Genomic DNA, 24,210 nt, shown 5'->3' with positions numbered 1-24,210 from the left:
GGGAAGCAGGTCTTCCACATCTTGAACCTGTCCCCAGAGTACATGCCACTGTTGGGTTCCTTATCTACCACCCCCATTGTGAAATGACTGGTTTATTACAAGTAGCAACAAAAAAAATTTTTTTTAAAGAAAAAGGTTCTGTTGGCTTTCCTTACTAATAGCTTTTCTGGCATTCTGCTGTCGGCTTTTATTAGCCTACGAAAAAGTTCATAAACCTACAGAATGTTCTAGACATCTAGGCACTCACGAGTGCCGAATGGCAGTGCAGTTTCAGGAGCTTCAGGTAAGCCCACATTGCTCAGTGTAAGCATTCACTGTAAAGGGACCCTATTATCAAAAATACCGCCAGACTGATGTCAAGCGTGAGCCAGGCAAAGGTGGAAAAGAAGAAAGCTTTGCTCCTGTATCTTGGCAAATCTGGCCTCACTTAAGTTAAATAGAAAATGGAGACTCTCCCTTGAATAGTTCAAATGACTTCAAATGGGAGAAAGAAGCAAGTGAGCCATAGACAGAGGCAAAAGTACATACTGTATTTATAATTGAACACAGCTTTTTATATAATTACATCTTTGTGCACTTTTTATTTTTGGTTCTTGAACATAGTCACTCAGATGAAATTAAAGAGCATGCAGGAGAAGGTGCTTCAATGCTGCTTCAAGTTTCTATGGCAACCCGGGGGCATCTTATTCAGCTGCCTCATTGACTGCGAGGGTACACAAGTGATGCTGACTACAACTTTTCGCCGCTTTTGGAAGAGGCAGAGTTCTTGCGGATCTTATGGCCACCAGAAAATGTACAGTAGGGCTGGAGGAAACCTCTGACATGTTTATTCAACCTTTCCTCGCCTGGCTATGAACGGGTGCCATCTGAGACTGCTTCTGCCAAGAGTGTGGTGCTCAGGATGTGTATAAACTTGCCTTTGAAATGTGTCTATTGGTAAATAATGTGTTTCTATAAGTAGCTTTTTTTTGATGGAGCTAACTACATATTTTAAAATAATCTCCTACATACTATTTAGTGAAATCCTCTTTGCTATAGCATCCCATTAAAATTGCTTAGCTGAGGCATCAAATAAAGAACTGTCTTAGGAAAAAACTGTGAAAAGCCAAAGGCAAACACGATTTATAAAATAGGAGAACTGAGTCATTTGTTTGTTACGCAAACACAGGCCAAGCTGCTTACTTAAGGAAGGTCACCTGGCCCTCCCCTTGGAGACCAGAGGCAAAGGTGATCAGAGCACAACTTAGGATGTGTGAACCAACATTAAAATGGAGAAAGTAAGATTATGTCCATAGGAAGATAGTCCCTCAAAGACACACTTAAAATCTGAGCACGAACAATTTAGGCTGAACGTAACAAAGAAATGATGATTTGTCACCTTAAAGTCATTTATGTGCAACCTGTGTGTGTATGTGCTCAATCATGTGTGTGAGCGCAGGTACAGACAGGCCACTGTGCGTGTGTCAAAGTCAGAAGGCAGCCATGGGTGTTGGTCCTCACCTCCCACCTTGTTTGAGACTGTGTGGATCTTATTTGCTGTGTATACCAGGCTAGTCCACCTGGAAAGTTCCAAGGATTTTCCCATCTCTGTCTTCCACATCTCTGTAGGAATTCTGTCATTACAGAAGTCTGTGCTAACAGTCTGCCTTCTCCATGGGCTCATAGGATTAGAACCCATGTCCTCACATCAAGCTTTTGCCCACAGAAGCATCTCCCTAGCTCGGCAACTGTCATCTTACCTTTAATACCTTTGTTGCTTCATCCAGGTTCCTGCTTTCTTTTCATAATAGCAAATTTTGCAGGTTTATAAAAATAGCCCTTATTTAAAAGATGTGCTCTGTAAGAAAAATGGCCCCCAGTCCATTGTTGCATAAATACTTGAATCCATGGTATGATAAACCCTTAAGGATCCTTAACTTACAAGTGAATGTTCCTAAATATGGAGGGTGAGTTGTATGTCTATCTTCATGAGACTCAATAGGCAGTGATTTCTGAGTATCAATTATTTGCTTTTTATTTCTAAGCCCGCCTCTGTTTCCTAACGTTAAAGCAGAGAAAACAATCATGCTGGCCACTTTCCAAATGGTAATCGAAACATAGGCAACTTTAAGTACCCAGAACTGTACAGTAACTCCTCCTTTTGGCTTGGTTGAATGGAACTTTCCAGAAGTCAAACTTCTGAGCAGCCTCCAGATCTCAGAACAGAACCCCAAACCTGAAATAAGAAGTAACGTGGATCCCAGGTGTAGTTGTACCAGCTCGCGATCTCAGCTACTCTCAGACTGAAAGAGAAAGAATATAAATTCAAGCCCAACCTTGGCAACTGAGTAAAAGCCTTTCTCAAGCTTAAAAGAATAAACAGGGATGAGATTTAGCTTAGTGGTAGACTGCTTGTTTGGTATGAACAAGATCTTGGTAACAGTCTCCTGTACCATAAAGGTAGGGAAAAAAATGGACAGGGGTGATGGTGAGAAGGGAAGGCAAATGAAAGGAAAACAAAAGATTCATGAAGGCGATTTAAAAAAAAATCATTGCAAATCCCCATTGAAGCAGATCTTTCACATCTTACCTGGACCGGGTGACTTGCATGTTATTGCGGCTATTCTGACAGAATTCTTGATAACCTATAACCTATACAATAGGGCTTTTAATACCTATGATATTATTTTGACATTATTGTTCTGACATGCTTATAATATCTATGGCATGATAACGTATGGCCTGCCCAGCACAGTATATTGACCTGTGTTCCTTGATCCAAAAATCAGATGCAAAGCCAAGAATTATACTAGGATACTTCTGCTAGTGTGTGTGTGGGGGGGGAAAGCAGGTGATGATTTCATAATAAATAAGACATGCAGAAGCATAGGTGCCACCATGAAGAAAAGCACATATTAGCTTCAGTAACCCAAGGAAATGTTAAATAATATGTATCATTATTTGAATTCAGGAAGAGAATGATAATGTAAGAAAATCATTCCTCTAAACAATGAGTATGCCTGAGGCTACGCATTCTAGAGAGCTACTTATGTGTGATTATTCGCCATTATTCTCCCCGGGATTTGCTCACTCTCGGCCCTGGAGCTGGCTCACCTGGCTCACTCTCTTCTTTTCCACTTTCTTCTTAGCTATGCCCCTTTCTCACCCACCCCTCATCTTCTCCAGCTTTAGAAAAAACCAACCCTTGTCACCCTAACACTCCCCACTTTAGCTCTGAAAGCTCAGCACCCTGGGAACCCATCACTTTATTTCAGAGCTGAATACTCCGATAATTTCTGTCTTTATCTTAAAGGGATTAGCCCGAGACGATGCAAATTGTTCTTGAAAGAGAATTAAGGACAGACCTCTGACAGACCTTTGAGCCATGGCCTCACTGGGCATCAGGGAGATCTCCAACTTAGTGCATTGTGGGCTCGTGTTGTGTGTTGGCTGGGGTCCTCTCTGTGTGTGCATGTATATTTAGCTTTATTCAGACAACTCTGGTGGATCTAATCGATTCCCCTGGTGCTACAGTGGGATCTTGTAGAATAAAACGCACATCCTTCTCCATAAATAACATTCAAGGAGCTGTGGCTTATGAAGTCTGGAGCGTGGAAGAGATGACTGTATTATCTCATCACCAAAATCTCTCTGAAATTCAACTGCGAAGGTTATTTATGGTTGTTATTATTATACTTAATACCGGAATACATTCAAAGATATATACGTGTGTGTGTGTGTGTGTGTGTGTGTGTGTGTGTGTGTACATACAAGTAAAGAGATGAGCGAGTAGAAATAGAGGTGGAGTCTTTATTGCGTCCATCCTGGCTTTATCATGTTCTGCTAGCTCCTCTGAATCACAGGAGCCTCCTTACCCACTGGCTGCCCACAGCAGGAGGGAAGCAGAAGTGTGTGAGGCGGTTAGGTACCTGCAGTTTGGTGAGGGGCAGAACTGTGTGAGTTTGCCTGGAGCTATTTGAAGTTAACTGAAATGAATCTGAAGTTTGAAATGTATGACGATCACAAAATTGATGTTTGCACGTGCAGTGAATTCTACCTCCTATAAAGGGATCTCTCCTCCCTGACTGTCCAGCTCATAAAGGAGGGCTTGAGAAACACATTCACAATCTGGCTCCTATTCCTATCCAGCCTTTGTTTCTAGACCCTTTGTGTGTGTGTGTGTGTGTGTGTGTGTGTGTGTGTGTGTGTGTGTGTGAGAGAGAGAGGGGGGGGGAGGGAGGGAGGGAGAGAGAAAGAGAGATAGCTTCCATTCCTATCTAGTTTTTGTTCCTGGGCTGTGTGTGTGTGTGTGTGTGTGTGAGAGAGAGAGAGAGGGGGGGGGGAGGGAGGGAGGGAGAGAGAAAGAGAGATAGCTTCCATTCCTATCTAGCGTTTGTTCCTGGGCCGTGTGTGTGTGTGTGTGTGTGTGTGTGTGTGTGTGTGTGTGTGTGTGTAGTGGAATATAAAAGTGACAGGGCACAATGGCTTTAGGTTAGATTGTAATTCTTACAATGGGAACCCATGAGGGACAGCAGCAGAGGACAGGAAGAACAACATAGGGCCGAAGCACTCAGTATTCCCTCTCAGCAGCAGCACCTTCTTTTGTGAGAGCTTCGTCCCATCCCTCCTTGGCCATGTGGATCAGACCAGCTAATGAGGGTGCTTCTCCAGGCCTTGGTGACTTCATTCCTCAAGTGAGGATCTAACAAGAGCCCCAGAGTTTCACCACTAAGATGAAATTATTTAATATTTGCCAGGAACTTAGACCCATATTTTGAAAGGGTTCTCTGAGTATAAGATACAGCAAAAATCACATACTTTATAATGAGTTTCCCTCCTAGTTCTGGCTTTGGAAAACATTTTATTTGTGACTTGGTAGAAGAAGATTTTCTTGAAGACAATCTAGATTTGGTGATATGTTCTGAAACAGTAAGTAATACAGTAGAGGCAGATAAAACTGGAATTCAAGTCACTCTTTAGTGATTTCTTGGCTTTAAAGTTCACTCTAATTATGTTTGTCATAGAATTGAAAAAACAATAATATCTTGATTTTTCTCTGGGTAGAAATTAATTGAAAATGTTGGGCTGTATCTCCATTATCAGAGTGGTTGCCTAGCATGCACAAAGTCCCCAGGGTTCTATCATTGGCACCAAATAAGGCAGGCCTGATGGCTCACTCCTGGAATCCCATCACTGAGGACAGGCGCAGGAAAAAACATTAGTTCAAAGTCATCCTTGCCTACATACCTAATTCAGAGGCCAATCTCAGCTACATGAGACACTACCTTAAAAATTTAAAAAAAAAAAAAAAGAATAAAGAAAAGACAAATTATATACAAGGCAGGATCTATTTATAGTCAAGGGACAACAAAGTATAACTACTTTAAGTTAGTAATCAAAATATAAAGCATTTTTAGCTTTGTTTTGTTTCCTCTTTTCTATCCTCTAAGCTGTGCTGTCCCAAACCAAAATATAAGCTTGGTTTCCTCTAACCAAGCTAATTACTTGGATTAAAGTAATCCGCCAGTCCCCTGCACCCGTGTGTTCAGGCGATTTCTATGGCTCTGTTCATTCACATGAGGACAGTTTATGTCCCATTGTCTGAGAACACGTTTCTGTTACAATCATCCAAGAGGTCCAATGATGCTACCACAAATTAATTTTCAATTTTTAATTTTTATTTAGAAATAATAAAATAAGACATAATATATAAAAAAATATGTACAACCCATGGTTTGTGCGGTACAATAGGAAGACTTTAGATACAAAAAGATGGCAAATGGGAAAATAATAACCATCATGATTGTCAAGGGCTAGAATCATTCAACTCGCCAGAGCCTGGAGCCGAAATGTTCCTAGGAAAGGAACTCTAGTTTGCTGAAGATTGTGGGAAGAGACATAACGATGCCACACTTTTCTACTTCCCCACCCTATGGTGGGAGGAGATATAATAATGCAACACTTTTATACTTCCCACCCTACGATCATGAAAAATGATGACAAGGAGCATAAACCACCCCTCGGGATGAGACACTTGCTTTTATGGGGTGACTGGTTATAAGAGCTGACATTTGTTATCTGCAAGGGGAACATCTTTGGGGAACCAGGGTCATGAGACACACATCTAGATTTAGGGAGGGAGTGTGTAGTGAGAGAGGAAGTGAAAGAAAAAGGATAAAGGCATAAACAGAACAAGAACAAAGTCGAACAAACTTCTCTAGCGATTTGGAAATTACTACAGTGCTATACGACATTCTAAAAATGTCTGATTCAAGTATACTCTTAGAGGGATAGAAAACTATTCCTTTCTCAATAATCAAAATAGAATTCACTTTGTCTACCTTTTATTTAAAAATAGAATAACCAGGAATCTATGCCTCCCCCCTCCAAAAATAATATATATAATGCCCATTCGGATACGGGCAAACATTCTTTAAAAGGGAATACATCCTAGAGGGATTTGCTTGCAGCAGAGAAGCAACGGGCATCTGGGGATGGACCCAGATATTCAAGGTGAGTCCCTCCATCTGCATACTAGTGGCAGATGTGTACACTAGTTCCGGAGGCCTAGTCAAGAAAGACAGATATTCTGAAGGTAAAAATGCAGGAAGAAATACCGTGCATTACCTATGTCTTGGCTCTTGGCAAAACAAAACAAAAAGCCATTTAAAGCTTGTAACTATTAAGATACTGATAACTACAAAAAGCTCTCAAAGGAACAGTCCATGCTGAAATAAATAACAGAAGAACATACCAGAACAAACCTCAAAGGGCTGGTAATATATGCTAAAACCATGCTAACCGGTAGCATAGAGGTGCTAGCTCTCAGAACTCACTGGTAATTATACCTCTTGTGGTATTTTTTTTTTCCTTTACAGATTTCTATTTACATTTGGCTTTAAATATGAAAATATCTGATAAACTTTATAAAATGTACACTTTAAAAACGTAGCTTCTGCAAGAAAAAAAAGTTCTTGAAAAACAAAAATCAAATGAAAAAAAAACAAACAAACAAACCTATGCACCAGAAATTTTAGATGTTTTCTTCTTTTTAACTAACAAGTTGAAAGATTTCCCCTCCCTCTTTTCTTGTGTCTGTACCCACCCCTTTTCAAATGACTCAAATCTTGTAAGTGGTAGCTCTGAATTTTGGGGGCGGGGGAGAACCTCCAGGCGGGTCACCCCTACTCTCCATTGCATCTTCACTTGATTGACATTCCACTAAATACTCTTTGGTTTGTTTATTTTCCTTTGCGAATCACTGTAGTTCACTGTAGTAGCAGCATCTGAAAGCCCTCCTCGCCTCAGCCTCGCAGGGTGCAAAGCCAGTCTGTTTCCTCTCTCGTGAATTACCTCCTCCCATCCCCCTCCACCTCTTCAGCCAACTTCCCAACCCCATCTCTAAACTTGGATGTACAATGACAACCACGTTCTCAACACTTCCCTCTCGATTTCCGTAACACCAACAGTTTTCAAATCCATTGACTTCCAAAGTTGAAAACAGCGGAAACCGTCATCATTTTACAGGCACTGCATCCCGAGACAGCTGCTCACCATGCCACAAATCGGCACAAACATCGCCCGAAATCAAATACGTGATTCTAGAACAAGCTGATTTTTAATGGCATATTAGGGTGTAATACCATTAGAGAGTTGATTTTGAGACTCCAACTACAAAGCAAAATTAGCAGCCCTAGGATTCACAAGTAGGGAACTTTAGAAACCAAAAGAGGAGAGAGAGAGAGAGAGAGAGAGAGAGAGAGAGAGAGAGAGAGAGAGAGAGAGAGAGAGAGAGAGAGAGAGAGAAGTACATTGTTGGGCTAGAATGCGGGTAGAGGGAGATGCTTTTATAAAAGACAGGTGACTAGGCAGAGAGGCTTCTAGAAAATGACGTGTCCTTGGTAACCTGCTCTGGTACTTTACCAGAGACAATGGCCAACTCACATTAATCATGAGTGTGTACACAAAGAGAAATAACCCTTTAGACTCTTAACGCCTTAGCTTGTAATTGCCTGGTGTTTACGTGGCTCAATAAGACATTAGAACACTGGGATATCCCCTCCCCTCTGCCGTGAAAAAGGGAACTTCCCTCTCCCTTGTAAAGTAGACTATTGCATTGAAGTGGCTCGTGTATTACACATAACACACACACACACACACACACACACACACACACACACACACACCTACTTTGGCATATTCAGCGCATGTTGACTGTATCACTCTCTGCAGATTACCTCAGAGGGACAAGCTTAGAGGCCCAGACAGCTTTCTTAATGTGACATCAAACTAGAAATGACCTGACAATCAAGGGTAGATGACTCAGCTGAAGAATTTGAAATCTATCTATCTTCTGCGTTGGGTGGCTCTGTTTGGAGGGTGCCAGGTAACCAACAAAGTTCAACCAAGATCTGATCTTATGGAATTAACTTTGGAATGTGCAAAAAGAGAAGAGCCCAGAAAAGTCTAAATGAGTCTCTCTCTCTCTCTCTCTCTCTCTCTCTCTCTCTCTCTCTCTCTCTCTCTCTCTCTCTCTCTCTCTCCCTCTCTCTCTCATACATTAGCCTGACCAACACGACCTAACAGGGGAAAAAAGATGTTGACATAGTGCATATGTCAGTGTGACCCATGCTTCCCACTTCCCCTTCAAATAAAGATGCACCAAAGAACGGAGTTGAAAACATTATTCTCATCAGATCTTGATGCTCTTTTTCAGACTAAGGTGCAAAATGAATAGGCAGCCCAACATCTCGCTAAGGTTCAAAGTTAGTGTGTCTGGATTTCCCAGATAACCTATGAGGCTAGGCTTTTTTTTTCCCCTTTTAAATATAAGCTCCTCTGTGCAAAAAAAAAATGTGCATTATCTTTGGTATTTATTTTAGGTAGTCTAACTGACAATTTGAGATAACCTATTAGCATCACGGAAAGGAAAAGTCTAAAACCCGGAGGCTACCATTTGGCTAGTGTTACATAATGTCCTTATGTAACAAGAAAGAGGGGAGGGGACAGAGAGAGAGAGAGAGAGAGAGAGAGAGAGAGAGAGAGAGAGAGAGAGGAGAGAAATCAATTTTAGCAAACAAATTACTGGCCTCAGAAAATCAGGCTCCCATTTTGGCAGTTAATAGCCAAATACTTGACACTTTGAAGCACACCGTGCGCTTTCGACAATGTTCAACACTGACTTTTTAAAGTTATGTAAAAGATAAACTACACTGCAACAAAAATACAGTTTGTGTTCATGTAGTTAGCAGCTTTTCAAAAAAATTAAGGCAGAGTCTTGCCTGTGTTATGCCATTAAAATCATTCTTGTTCCCCTAAAGAGAAGCATTCCAGGTAAGTCACATACCCAAACCGAGGCTTGCCTGCATATTCAAGTTTTGTAAAAAAAAAAAAAAAAAAAACCACAAAACAATACATTAAAAAACAACCCCATAACTTATTCTACAACAGATATGTGCCATCGGGTCACTCGAAAGCCTGCAAAATGCTTTATGTCAGTCATCCAGCTTACAGTCTTTTCTTGAAACCTTTGTGCTAGCCTTAGTCTCTTGCGGCTGCTCTCCTTCACCCACCTCACGACCAGTACCGTGGTCTGTATAACTGTCCCGGACCTCTGACCAACAACAGACTGTGTAGCGAAGTAAATATCCCAAAGGTGGGATCAGTCAGTCATATTTCCGATTCTCGCCTTAAGGGCCTGGGCTCTAGAGGTACGCTTGCCTGGTTGTGGAGATCTATGCCAGGAGGTGAGTCTGTACTTGTGCTCTCTGGGACTCCATTCTCACTGTCTTCCTCTTCTTTGCTTGTTAGGGCCACTTCATTTTCATAGCAAAATGAATTCGCATTTGAGAGGATATATTTCTTTTCCGCTAAGTCTCTGGCACTACAAAGGGGAGTGTTAGGTACTTCATAAGTCTTATGGAATCTCGAATAGTCGACTTTGTAGTAGTGCTTCTCTTCAAAGAGCACCGGCTCATAGCGGTGACCCCAGAGAATTTCGTTAGCCAGATATGAACTCCGGCATTGCGTCGTCATGGCGGTGGCCTCCACCATGCCTTCCAGTATGACCACAATTTCAAAGTCTGCATTGTCAATGTCCTGCTTACTCAAGTCATATAAAGGGCTGTCTTCGTCTATTTCATGAACAATTGTGATAGGAGACACTAGAAATATACGGTCAATTCCACTGTCGAAACCAACATTGATATCTATCTGGTCCAAGGGGATATACTCCCCTTCTGAAGTGATCCTGGATTTGAGAAGCTGTGCCCGGACATGAGCTTCCACAAGGTGGCTTTTGCGAAGATTGCCCACCCGCCACATCAAGCATAGCTTGCCATCCCTCATGGCAATCACAGCGTTGTGACTAAAGACAAGAGTCTCATTTCTCTTCTTTGGCTTCGCCATCTTTGCCATGACCGCGCCGATGATAAAGGCGTCAATGATGCAGCCTACAATTGACTGAAATACCACCATAAAAACGGCAATTGGGCACTCATCTGTAACACACCTGAAACCATAGCCGATGGTTGTCTGCGTCTCAATGGAGAAGAGGAAGGCAGCTGTGAAGCTGTTGACCTCAGACACACAAGCTTTGCTCTCTTTAGAAGCGTCCAGATCTCCATGGAGCAGAGCTATCAACCAAAACACACAGCCAAAGAACAGCCAGGAGAGCACAAACGCGAGGCAGAAGATAACCAACATCCACCGCCAGCGAATGTCAACACAGGTGGTAAAGATGTCAGCCAGGTACCTCTGTCCTTTCTCACCCACATTGATGAACTGGACATTGCAGTGGCCATCTTTCTTCACAAAGCGGCTCCTGCACTGTTGCCGGGTATGGACTTTGCTCTTGCCATTCCCAAAGCCATTAGCCACTGCCATGGTGGCCAACTTCATGCCATCTTCCTCCGAAGAGACGATGCTGTAGCGGTTGGTTCGCACACTGCCCATTGCTTCCGCTGTGGACGCCAGTGTTTCTGCTTTAGAAAACAGTCTGAGTTTTTGCAAAACCCTTTGAAGAAACAGTTTTGAATGTTCAGTGAAGACACACACACCAAAAAAAATTTTTTAAATGAGGAGAGATGGATGCTTCCAAGAACCTTGGGGTTCTTTTAACCAGCAGAGTTACCTTAGTAATTCAGCTGGCATCCAGAGAACTTGTCCTGCAAGAAAAGAGAGCATTCGTTACAAAGCAGCCATACTTAAAGGAGCCCCACTGTCTAAGACAATATTCCTGTCTTAACAAAAACAGAATAAGAGACAAACAATTATACTTTGGATTGAATTGTGTGGAGTTTTCTTTCTTCCTATAAATGCTCTTTTGAATTTTTATTTAAAATCACAGTCATTGAACATAGATGATCATTCCGCCCAAATTTCAGCTCCCTTTTCTTCTACTGTTTGTCAGCAATCTAGAATATTCTATAATTCATATCTATCTATCAGCCCTTACTCTATTCTAGGTTCTCGTGGTAATAAAGAGAAGAGTCATTCTGATTCTAAGGTTTGTATCAGCTTTTAAAGGTAGGATATGTCTAGAGGATATTTTATATGAACAACCTGGATAATAATCTAGTTATGTGTACATTAAGGGATAAGGTTTCAACCCTTGCTGACAAGGTTGGCATTTACATGTACAGACAATTTTGTTTCAGTAATAACACTGGGCAGAAAGTCCTTTGCAGCATTTGAAATGGATCCTAACTTCTGAATACTGTTTGGGCTTGCTCCATCACTCTAAACATCTGAGCAGGTACTATGCAGAAATGTCTGATGCCATCTCCCTGAATGCAAGGGATTCTGACTTGAGGACACAGATTTGCTCTGGGGGATAGAGAGCCATTCTGTTGCCTAGCAATATGAGTCTTGAAATTCTCCAGAGATGGGATTACCATGTGTAATGACAGGGTAGGAAGCAAGCACCTCTGTGCCAAATGCCCAGGTCTTTAGCGGATTGAGATAAGGCAGGAGCTCATTTCATGTGGGTCCAAGGCTGTGTGCTCTCAAACAGAGACAACTTTGTAATCAAAGTAGCTCATAAATGCCAGTCAGCTTACTTTCACTTCTAGTGCTGTTGTTTGCTGTAGGTTCCTATGGAGAAGGCGCTCACCTTTACTTAACATGAACAAATAGTAGCTTCGAGCTTCCTCCCACTGCTTTACTCTGCCCCAGGTAAAATTTAGCTACTTGCTCTGAGTTTCCCGATTAACTGAAAAAAAATCCTACACTTCCCCCATAACCAAAAAGGGAGAGGGGAAGAAAAAAGAGGAAGAAGAGGAGAAAGAGGAGGAGGAAGAAGAGGAGAAAGAGGAGGAGGAAGAAGAGGAAAAAGAGGAGGAGGAAGAAGAGGAGAAAGAGGAGGAGGAGGAGGAGGAGGAGGAGGAGGAGGAGGAAGAAGAAGAAGAAGAAGAAGAAGAAGAAGAAGAAGAAGAAGAAGAAACAATGTCTAAGAAATGGTCTAAAGTGTGGTTTTTTTTAATGCAATGTGCATTAACAGAGTCTAGAAGTAGATTAATATTAATATGGCCTAGAACTAAAAACTGAAAGTGATTTCCAACTTTGCAAACTGCCAAATCCATGTTCTGTTTTTAAGTGGGACAATAGGAAGGATCAGAAATTTGTTGAGACCTTGGTAAGAGGACTCCAGTTTTGATTTCCCCCCAAAGGCACATGAATATGGATCAGTTAATAGGACCATTTTCAGCCAAGCCAGCTGCAGACATATTAAGTGATCCATTTGTCCTTATTTCAGTCAGCCCATTACCAAGGGGCAATGTGCATTGTCTTTGTAAATGCCGTGTTCTAGTCTTCTGATGTTCCCTGCTTTATCCAAGTTGTAATCAAGATGTACCCCCAACTTATTTTTTCTTGAGATTAGTCATCTATGAAAATTGCAATGTGTGTTTCAGTCTGTCATCTCTTGACACCTAAATGATGCTTTATTTGAAAGTGCTTTTGAACTGCTTTATAAAAAGAAGTTCCGTTGCCTTCCCAACCTTTTACCTGCTTCACGGTTTTGTCTGCTTCCCTGTGAAGTATGCAGTTGGACAAAGGAACAAAGAATCATATTCCTCAGAGGTCTAGACCGTGGACTTGGAAAGAAATATTGTAACAGTCTTTTCAGATTATTTGGCTCACATAATGGTACCAAATGTTTCTTCATCAACGTGGGACAGCAGCATGATAACAAATGCAGGTGTGCTTTTCTATAAAACACGGGAATGGGACGAAGAAGTCTCTTCAAAGAGTGTGTCTGTGCCATGATTGACTTGAAATTATTTCACTATAAACTAACACCAATAAACTCCCCTTTCATTCTTCAAAAGAAGCCTTACTCTGCATTGGCATTAAAGGCCTTGGGCAGACTCTCTTAGATTTCTTCACACTGACTCCTGTGTCTTTCCAGATAAGGACCTAACAACCCCCTAAACTCCAAAGGTCTAATTAGGACCTTCCAAAATCTCAACGCTGGGACATCTGTTTGAATTCCACAAATCACACAATAGCTGTTTCCTATGAATAGCTTTCCCCACTTGGAACCTTGCAAAGAGCATGTACTGAGGGGGCTGTTATTGTCTCATTTCCATTGCTAATGGCAGAATTTGTTCCACATGCTAGAGCATCATTTTCAGGTCTTACCAATGCTTCCTGGAAAGGGGAAAAAATAACTGTTTTTTTTTTTTTCTTTCTTTCTTTCTCCGAAATGGAAAATTTCAACACGTCAAATACATATGCTCCAACCAGAGTAAAGTGCGCATATGTGCACACACATGTCATATGTCTTCAGACTTTTATGGACCTTGTTACAACCACAAAAGTCTAGAAACGTCTCCAGTCTGACAGCTTATCTGTCTTTATAATTCACTGTGCCTTTGCTGTGGACCTGTCCACATGTCCCAGTGACCTTAAACAAGCAGAAAATTCCCTACACTCTCCTCCCTCGGTGGGAATCACCAAAACATCTGGGAAAAGCTTTTGTTAAAAAATATACGACTTCCATGCAATATTATTCTAAAAATGTTCTGAGAAACAGCAAACTAGTAATATATTCAGGCTATCTAGAAAGCTGATACTGGATTTGGTGAATAATATAGAACCCTCCCCCCTGCTTTAAGCTCAAAATTTTAAGGATCCAGATCAATACTCAACGCACAAGAATAATCATTTCACCCAAGCCATGGCCAATGAGGTAGAAAGTATTTCTGGGAAACTGAGATGGCTACATGTGGTGCAGTTCATGTTAAGACTATTTATAGGCTGATCCAAAATTAAGCATAAGCAATGGAAAAAATAGTTCAGCACGTCAATCTTAGGTAGATATTAAAGGAGAAAGGGGGGGAACAATGCAGGGGTGAGGAGACCACACTTCAGAAATGGGAGAATCCTAATTGTTTTCTATACAGGAAACACCTCCAGTAGAGCAGGTGAGACACTAGATAAAGGTTTTCGGGAAGAAGAAATGGGAATCATGATGTCCCATGAGAGGGCCATTGACTCTCAGTGAAAAAGCACAAAACCACGTTTCTGACTGAAGACAGGAAAGAGCAGAATAAAAGGTGCTGGGTGAGAGAAGCCTGCTAATGAGTGCTTGGAGCAGCTATTCCCCAGCTGACGCCATGTAGACCAGCCCCAGAGTGCTCTGGGCACAAGTTGCTATGTGAGTCCTATTGCTGCAGAGCAACCTCTGTGAAGCTAAGTAAACAGAAGGGAGGGTAAGAAGAGGGGGGGGGGAGTGGGGAGACACCCATTTATATCTGCGTGAGTGCTGCCTCTAACATTTATACGCAGCAATGTTTGTGGCAACTCTAGGCATTTATGCGTGGCAAGGACAACTTGTGTTTACTAATCAAAACTGGCATCTTTCGAAAACCTCAGATGGTACCATCACTGGTAAGGGTAAGACTAAAGACAAGGCCTGTCTTCTCAACTGCCCAGAGGTCAAAGAAGGGCAACTGCCCAGAGTTTTTCATAAAGAGGGTCTGAAAGACATTGCTTGGTTTGTTTGTTGGTTTGTTTGTTGGTTTGTTTAATTGATTTCATCAAGGTGCAAAGCAAATATCTTTACAGATATCAAGAATATGGAAATCGAACATTCCCACACTATGGACTGAGAGGCACAAAACAAAGTGAAATGGCCTTGACCCCTACTGTCACCATTCCCACCACGTTTGAAGTAGCCTATCTCTCTCCTGCGCATTGGAGATTGTGAGCAGGAAGAGACAAACAAGCTTAGTGGTAGCTCGCAGTGCACATACAGAACTGGTTAGCAAGAGGAAATATGACTGCCTATCAATTATTAATGGGAAGAGACAACAAATGATTAAAAGGAGATGTTAGTTCTCCTTATGCTTAGCCAAGCCAGGTTTTCAAGTAAAGCCTTTATCTCATGACAGGTATATTCGGGGTTTGTGAGAATCTTCAAAACAGACAGCCTCATACAGGTCTCCATTGACAGACTGAACCAGACAGACATGCGACTACCCATTTCCCATCTTAGTACCCCCCCACCCCCCACCCTGCCAACTCTCTATCATAAGGAGTCCGTATTATGATGCAGTCTTTTTTCTTCTTCTTTAGAACCCAGTAGCTTTGATCACTGCTTCACTAACAACACCACACTGTCTCCAAATGAGGGGTTCACACCATTATTACTAAGAATAGCAAAGTGCTTAAGACAGACTGACATAGGTCGGGAAAGTTTTGCGATCTTCAGGCCAAAATCCAACTCTGCCTCCTACTCTTTTTTTTCTCAGCAAAGGAACTTTGAGACTGGAGATGCTCACCCTAGAATTCTGTGCTGTATTTGTAGCAAGGACGCCCCCACCACACACACACACCAAGGATCTAGAATAAGAAGAGCTGAGTCTCCCGGTCAGACCAGCGCTCACAAGGGACCTCCAATCCCAACTACCTTCTCTTCCTCCCTCTCACCCGCAATAAAAGGAAGAATCCACGCCAGGCTCGCGCTTGCCTCTAAACTCAATATCTCGCTACAGCTGGTGCATTGGAAGTTATGAGCACAAACAGATGCTGCAGAGAAATCTGTTTCTATTGCTCAACTCTTCCAAGCGTGTCTCAGTATTTTTAGCTCTGAGGATGTTCTGGTGCGCACACAAACTATATAGGCAATGAGCCGGGACTCCGAAGCTTGCGAAGGGAAGCATTACAGCAGCCTGACAGCTGGCCACCTCCAGAGCAGAGCAGCGGGACAGTAGGGTAGAGGACGGTGGCGCAAGTCCATTGCCCTGGACACACACAGACAACAGAAAGAGAACAGGAAGAAAACACAGAATCCCTTACCTGTTGCTGACACAGGATCATGGGGACATGGAGTGGAAGTGGGGAGTTACAGAAGCATGTAAGATCCAGTGGTTTTTTTATGAAAGAGAGTGAGGCGAAGCAAGTGAGAATTCCTAACACCCTGCTTGCCGGCGCCGGGAAGGCTGCGCGCTGGCCAGGGCTCCAGAGCGCTCTGCGATAGCTTGGGAGCTTCTGAGGCGGTCCTTGTGATAACCGGCCTTCTTGGCTCCGCCCCCTGCCCACTGCTGACCAATCGGAGCGCACCTGGGTGCGCGGCCAGCTCGGGGAACCGCCACCGTGAGGAGGAGGAGGATCCTTACACCCGCGGCCCCTAGCTGTGCCAGCCAAGGAACCTGCGGTGGCTTCCTCTACCTCCTCCAGCCTCCCAGCCTGGTCCGAGAGTCCAGTTCTGGGCTGGGGAGGAGGAGGAAGTCGTGGCCCAGCAGGGACGGCAACAGGTGGGAAGCTCAGCCGCCATGCAGTTGCCTAATTGCAGCCTGGCCTTGGGCAGAGCTTCCTACTGGGTCTCTGAGACCCACACTTCCCGGTTTCTTTCCACAGCGGAGGCCGGCTGTAAGTGTTCCTGTAAGGGCCTAAGAGGTGCCAGTGCCTAAGAAAGGGGTCTGCAGCTAGGAGGGAAGGAAAGATCACTGGGGTGCGACTCCCTTTATCCAGCTGTGGAAACCCACAGCGCATTCAACAGCAGCTTGCAGCTTGCGGATAATCCACTAATTAGACCGCAAAGGGGTCCTGGGGCGCGCACACTACACCCAGCAACATTTAGATGAGCCCAAGTGCAGCAATAGCTTGTCTGACTGGGCTATTTCTCCTCTGGAATGATGGTGAATTACTTAGAAAAAGCGCCTGGACTTCTCTTGGGTGTGTGGGGGAAGGGAAGGAGCCTCTGGTTCCTACCGCCTTGTCCGCCCTCGATCTTTCTCTCCACCACCACCCGGCACGCTCTGCTCATGTAAAATGAGAACAATTAGAGAGTAATGAATTCTCTGGAACGGCAACTCCTACAGACTCTCAGCTCTGCCCTCGCACCAGCGCCTCCCAACCCTCCTTCCCCGCAACTAGGCAAGAATGTTGTAGACCTTCAAAAAACCAGCTTCCCTTAGCTTAGAGCCTGCATCGTTACAGTTTATAAGGGACTTCTTAAGTGTGTAAAGCAAATGCGTATTATCTCTGAGTATGTTGGTATCACAGAGAAGAACACGATGCGTTTAAGAGTCTTTTCTTTTTTATCTTCCATGGAGTTTGCAGTCCGCTTTAATGATTACGCTTCAAGAACCCCAAAGCATCTTGTGTACCTTTTATTTAAACCCTAAAGACCGCCAGAAGTCACCAAACTACTTCTACAATATATTTCACATTCCAAGTGTTACAAGCAGGGTACGCGTTTATGGTTAGGAGAGTTGAAAGGAACAGTTCCGAGTTGCTGCACGGATAAAGGCACCTCCTAGTCTCATAACCTCGCATGGCCCCTAGGAGGTGCTAGTGAAATATGCATAACTTTCATTTTGCTTTACTGAGCTTGCCTCTTTCCGGAGCACCCAGAAAGACACTTAAGATGATGTGAATTAGATCATGCAAGCCTTGAGACAGTTTTGATAGCCAAATGGTGCTTCCTTTGTTGAGCCTAGAATATGCCAAGCCCCGATACTGAGTGCTGCCTTTTAAACCCTCTTACACCGGGATATTGTCTCCGACAAGGAAGATCTCCTTTATCATATATTAAGTCATATTATTTATAAATAGCTTGGATTAAATATGTTAAGAAAATGTCTATATTAGAACTCAAGCTGTAGCCCAAAGCTAAAAGAATCCAGAGACAAAAAAATTAACTCTTCATTAGCCAAGACATAAAGAGTTAACAGATCATTTACTTTTTTTCCTTGTGTTTTGACTCACTGTTTAAGTATATGATGAAGAGTTTTCCAAATGATATAAACACCCTTACCCCCTGGGCTCCCCCTCCCCCCACACGTAAGGCTCTGTGTTTGAAATAGGGTAGCAAACCAGAAAAGGGAAGTATTTTCTAGAATCTTGGTTTGCAGTTATTTTATTTTAGTATTCTACTCTTGGAAAAAAATGAACGAATGCAAGGGCCAATCAGCTTTGCAGAACAGGAAGATCATTAATAAAGCAAGCACATTATTCTATGCTTTTGTTTAGCTGCATATGCTCATGTATGTAGAAGTATGTAAGATAAGGACTTGAGTCTTTCTGGCAACCACATATTTGATTCTCACTCCTCTCCAAGGGACTAGATGAATGGCAGGCCACAAGAAAGTTATCTTGAAGGAGAAAGTTGAGGAAAATTAATTTTTTTTTTTTTTACAATCAGCTTCTCAGTCTGAATAGAACCTTTCCCTTCATTGTTTGGTTAAACAAACATGAAGGCTTTAATTTTGACTAAAGTGTTTTTCTGTTTGATAGACTTGCATAGGGCCTCTGCATTTAAAAAAAAGAAAGAAAGTAACCATGCATTTTAATTAATAAATGGCTTTTCACTCTGTCCCCATTAGGAGAAGTCTATCTAGCCTGCCAAAGCATTAGGACTTGGATAAATATTGCTCTTCTTGGAGCAGGGTATGATACAGATTTCTCTAGTCAGTCTACCTTTTTGTGGCTGACTCAGGCCTCATTCAGCTCATCCCCCATCCCCACACCCCCCCCCATTAGTTTTGGATACCGTGGAAGTTGGGTGTTGGGATCCATCAGCGGATTAAATTTTTCCAAGGAAATGACAATTATGCTCTCACTGACTCCCTCCACGGCAACCACCTATAACATCCGCGTCAATATTAGTCAGACTGTGGATGAGAAGGCTGATAGTGCATGGTCATGTGACACTGAGAGCGACTGTCTCACCAGAGGCATAAATCTTTCCTTCACACTTACCCTAAGAAGTAGAAACATATTTAGACGTCCACTGTCCATATATGTTCATAATCACACTGCAGTGAAGAGAAAACCAGCAACTTCTGGCATTTTCATATTCACAATGCAGTCAAGAGAAAATCAATAACTTCTGTCATTTTCAGTTACTCCATAATATGAACCACTAACCTACAATGATGATGATGATGATGGTGGTGGTGGTGGTAGTGGTGGTGGTGTATTACCAGTTTGATTTAGAACATAAACAGGATGCATTTGCCTAAATGATATTAGACAAAGCTACCTAAAGCGGTATTCAAAAGACGGAATAGAATCTTCATTGGAAATTATTCAGTATTATTTACCATTTAGTAAATATTTATTCTTTATATTGATCATGTTAACATACTTCTAAAATAACCACTCAGCACCTAGTTGAATAAATAGTATTTCTTCCCCCCCCCCCCCCCCACGGTCAGAGCTTTTGCTTAAGATGTCAAACACAAAACAAGTAAAACACTTACATGATCCAATGCTGAGAAGAAGAAGAAAAAAAAATACAGCCATATGCATTGGTATTGAGGATGCTGAGAACACACCAGAAGGCAAACTTGTCACCTAGTTGTTGTATTAAAGTCCTCATGTAACCGCAATACCCAGATAGCTCTATGTTGATAAAATTGTAAGTGTGATTATGAATTTTGAGTATCACATCCTCACTGAGTGTCTCCATCTACACAGAGGCGTTGTAAGAGTGAATTTACTCCATAAGCATTTGTGTCACATCATAGTAAAGATGCTTTCTGTGACTGGCATACCTAGGAACACAGCACCTTATATCGTAGCTTTCCTTGTGACTAAAATCTGGTTAGTTGGAGATTATTTTCTCTGAATTATTACACATAGCTCTTTGATTGTCTTACTAACACTCTGAGCCTACCTTTCATGTAGTTTATTTTACTCCACTTATGCTAATGAAAATATTTCCCCTCTGTGTTTGTTTATACCTATCAGTAGGTGACTTTCAAAATTCATTGTTATGCCATTTTTCCTCTATATTCTGGTCACTTTGCATGCAGGCAAGTGTGTAAATTAGTCCCCACAAAATTCAGCTCCATGGTGAACTAAAGAGAATAAATATAAATTCTTTATTTAAAAAACTGGCTTGCACGGTGAGTCAGTGTTATGATTTGAATATGAGATGTCCTCCACAGCTCATATGCAGAAGGTGTGGTCCTTAGCTAGTAGTAGGGTAAATTGTCATGAAATGTGTCCTGACTCCAAAGGTTTTATCTGGTCCCCAGTCTCTTTGCCACTCTCTGTATCTTTCCATCATGAGACGAGTAACCTATGGCACATGTTCCTGTTGCTATCATGTACCCTCTCACCCTGAGTCCAGAATCACTGAATGCAAGCACAATGGGTTGAGACCATAAGCAAAAGGTATGTCAAATACTCTGTTGCAAAGGCAAAAGGACACATGAATACATGTGACATCATTATATAATGATTACTATTTGCTATCTAAGTTGTTTTTTTTTTTTTACCTGCAATGCATTGGGCCTATCAAATGACTGGACAAAATATATGTAAGGTTTTTTTTTCCAAAACCTTTCTTCTTCATCAGAGAGAATTTTCACTTCAGATTTTTTTTTCTTGTGACTGTGTGCTGCGAATATCTCAGGCTAGCACCACCCTGTGTCTAATTTCTTGATTCTAATCTCCACTAGGCTGAGACATTATATAACCAAGATTGTTAAAAATATATGGTGAATGAAAACAAATATGATCTAACACAGCTAAAGATGTATTTTTTAAAAAAAAAATAGTCAGCACAGATGCTGAATTTCAAGCTACCTTAACTTGGTCAGTTTTCTGGATCTATCTAAGACATATATTTTAGCTTTGCACAGCTATTAAAAGCGTTGGCATTTGTCATGTTTTAACAGTGAGCTGTTCAGAAGAAGCAACTCTAAGTAACAAGGCGTCTGTGTGTTTATGATTATTTGGGTGATAATAGGGACATGTATAGCAAAATCATACTTACTCTCTCAGCAAATGTCATTGCCTACTGTGATGATACATTTTAAAGGGCTTCGTTTCCCACCCGATCTAACACCAGTAGCAAATGGATCTCTTTTTTAAGAAGCCTCCATCCCTGAGCAGATAGGTTGTTATGTAGTAAATTAGTTCTTTTGTCCTGCCCTGGGATCTCTTGTTTATCTCAGATAGGTGAAACAATCACCCCCTGAAAATCTCAAATCCATCACAGGGCCAGGTCTTAATTCACTGTCCTTGACACGGTGGTTACAAGGATTGATTTATTTGTGTTATCTGCGGAGTGTTAGTTCTCTCCAAGACAGTGAGCCCTACAGCTTTTGTTTTTCCTCTCTCACCACAGATGGCAGCTTCTTCCACTGGGTCATTCTGCCACCAGCACAGGTCACTGGTTGAGGAGAATCCAGCTAAGAAAAAAAAATGCTTAATTATTTTTGTATCATCACTGTTGCCTCTGGGGACAGGCAAGCCTTCCTGCTTGCTGGAGGCTCAGTGCCATGATTTGATAAGAGTGATGAAAGTTTGGTAAGAAGATCAGTAAGAAGCCAGGGTAGATGGACAGCTTCCCGAGAAGCAGTCGCTGCTCTTGTACTTCGCAGTGTGTGATACACGGTGGCTCAGCACCATGTGCGCATGTGCACAAGGAGATGGTGGAAGTGAGAACAAGAGTAGGAAGGGAGAGAAGAGACGAGAGTTTTCTTGGAGAAAACAATGTGTTCTAAGAAGACACAAACACCATCAGTGGCCGATAGAAGGTACACATCTATAAGAGATAGACACTTACAGAAGATGTACTTTGCTTTTAGCACCTCAGCCCCTCCCTAATATAGTGCAAAATAGCTTCCATTATAATTAGCAACTAAATCCAAAGTCTAAAACTCATGAAATGATGCCTCTACGCTTTTAAAATAACTCACTGGAATACCTTAAGACTTGCCCAACTTGGCATTTACTAACATCAAAGAAAATAGACGGCCAAGGACTCATCAGTTTATGCTCCAGGCTGCAGGGAAAATGCAAAAATATATTTTAAACCAATCAATCACACTGTAATGATACTTTGGAAAGAAAGGCTATATTCCTGAATGCTTAGGTTTTAGTATGCTGTCTTGGACACTTTGCAGCTTTTTTTTTTAAAGTACAGTTCATGTTTCTTGTGGAAACATTAAGTTATTTTAAAACAAATTGAAAATGTGGAGCAACAGGGATGGCTCAGCTGTTCAGGGCGCTAAGGGCTCTTCCAGATGACCTGGGACAACAATATTACAGTCATCTGTAACTATGGTTCTGGGTCTTGGGGTGCCTCTTCTGGCCTGGGAGGGTGCTGTACTCCCATGGCACCCAGACACATGTGCAGGCAAAATCTCATACACAGAGAATCAAGATGATTAAAAATAAAATATATATTTGTGTTGGAAAATGAAAAAACACAAGAAGACCATAACTCCTTTATTGGAGCAAATATACTTTAGCTTTGTAGGATTTTCTTTCCTTCTATATTTCTGTATCGGTTTTGATCATTAAATTAACTAAATTAAATAACACTTTGGTCTTGTTCTTTTTAGCTCATGATTAATACTTTACCTAAAAATTTGTGATGCAGTTAAAATCACCCAAAGACAAACTTAATGACTTCATAATACATCTTATGTTCAAAATACATAAGAATGATAGTCATCTTTGAGCCTTCTATGTTTGTATTTATTTGTGGGTTAAAGACTATGCAAATTAGTGAAACATTTGGGGTAAACACTATAGTGTTGTCGTTATCTTTTTCATTTTCTTTGACTTGAATTCTAGATGTAGACTGACTAGGTCAAAGCCTGGGAATCCTTAAAACTATCTTAATTTCAATTCCCATTACCATAACTCAAACGTATTGAATTTTAAGTTTTAAATTGTGGGATTTTGATGACAGGTATAAATTCCATATAGCAGGAAGGGTTTGAGAAGTGGGTTACCCTGGTATGAATCTGCAATTTGAGTCTGCCCCTTACTATTTGTGAAAAAAAAATACTGGTATTGGAAATCATAGGCTTGAAATGTATGAGACATACTGAAGACCTAAGCAATGCAAATTATTTACACTACAGATGTATCTGATGACACTGAAAACTGCCAGGTCAATAAATGTTAGTTGGGGGACTAAGCTATGTGTACAACAAGCTTTGAAATGCTATGTAAGTCTTCTGCAGTGCCTAGCTAAATGCCACAGTAGCAAACGAAGTATCAGCACCCTGAGGAGATGCATTCTAGACAAGGGCAAAGGCACAGGCTTGCAGCAGACCAAAGGAAGGAAGCAAAATACTTCTAGCTAATGATTCATTCATACTTGATACTTTTCATAGGGGCTCAGAAGGCAGCCAAGGAGGGAACTGTTTGTTATGCAAGTATGCAGGCGTAAAAACATAAGTTCAGATCCTTGGTGATTGTGTCAAAAGCTAGAAATGGCATAGTGCCTGAAGTCTCAGCTTTAAGAATGCAGAAACAGGAAGATCGCTGGGGCTTCCTGTTCAGCCAGTCTAGTCAATTGGTGAACTCCAAGTTCGGTGAGAGACTCTGTCTCAAAGCAAAACATCAAACTAGAGAAATGATGAGGTAGAACAATGAACACTCACACACACACACACACACACACACACACACACACACACACATCACCTACACACATGCACACACACACATGCAATCACACACATATACACAGAAGACTTTCTTAAAAAGGTACACACTGAAACATAGACTCTGTGTAGATTCTAAATGCCTAAGGCCAACCAGTTGATGGTTGTTTTTCAGAGTGAACTCTACAAATCATACATAAGGATAAAAGGTGCAGGAAAACTGATACAATTATTCAAACTGGCATTCACCTATGCCCTCTGACTGTAGCCATGCCATACTAGTTTCATGTGTGTGTGTGTGTGTGTGTCTTTGTATCTTTGTGTGTGTATGTGCGTGTGTGTGTGTCTGTGTCTGTGTCTTGGT

At 41.8% G+C, this 24,210-nt stretch overlaps 1 protein-coding gene across 1 annotated transcript; it reads right to left on the bottom strand.

The window, feature by feature from the left end:
• Window positions 1-5,635: 5,635 nt before the first annotated feature.
• KCNJ2 (potassium inwardly rectifying channel subfamily J member 2) lies at window positions 5,636-16,450 on the bottom strand. Its single transcript, XM_084750232.1, has 2 exons — window positions 16,282-16,450; window positions 5,636-11,144 (listed from the first exon to the last, which is right to left on the bottom strand). The coding sequence occupies exon 2, from the start codon at window positions 10,930-10,932 to the stop codon at window positions 9,649-9,651; it is 1,284 nt and encodes a 427-aa protein (XP_084606358.1). The 5' UTR covers window positions 10,933-11,144; window positions 16,282-16,450; the 3' UTR covers window positions 5,636-9,648.
• Between the last annotated feature and the right edge of the window lie 7,760 nt (window positions 16,451-24,210).

The sequence above is a fragment of the Acomys minous genome (assembly GCF_964271855.1).
Source record: "Acomys minous genome assembly, chromosome: 12".
Classification (NCBI taxonomy): Eukaryota; Metazoa; Chordata; class Mammalia; order Rodentia; family Muridae; genus Acomys; species Acomys minous.
The sequence above is the reverse complement of the archived record's forward strand: the minus strand, read 5'-3'. Positions and strand labels throughout refer to the sequence as shown.

What these genes read in the sequence shown, in the direction of transcription:
- KCNJ2 (XM_084750232.1), bottom strand. Translation starts at nt 10,932, where the DNA reads ATGGGCAGTGTGCGAACCAACCGCTACAGCATCGTCTCTTCGGAGGAA.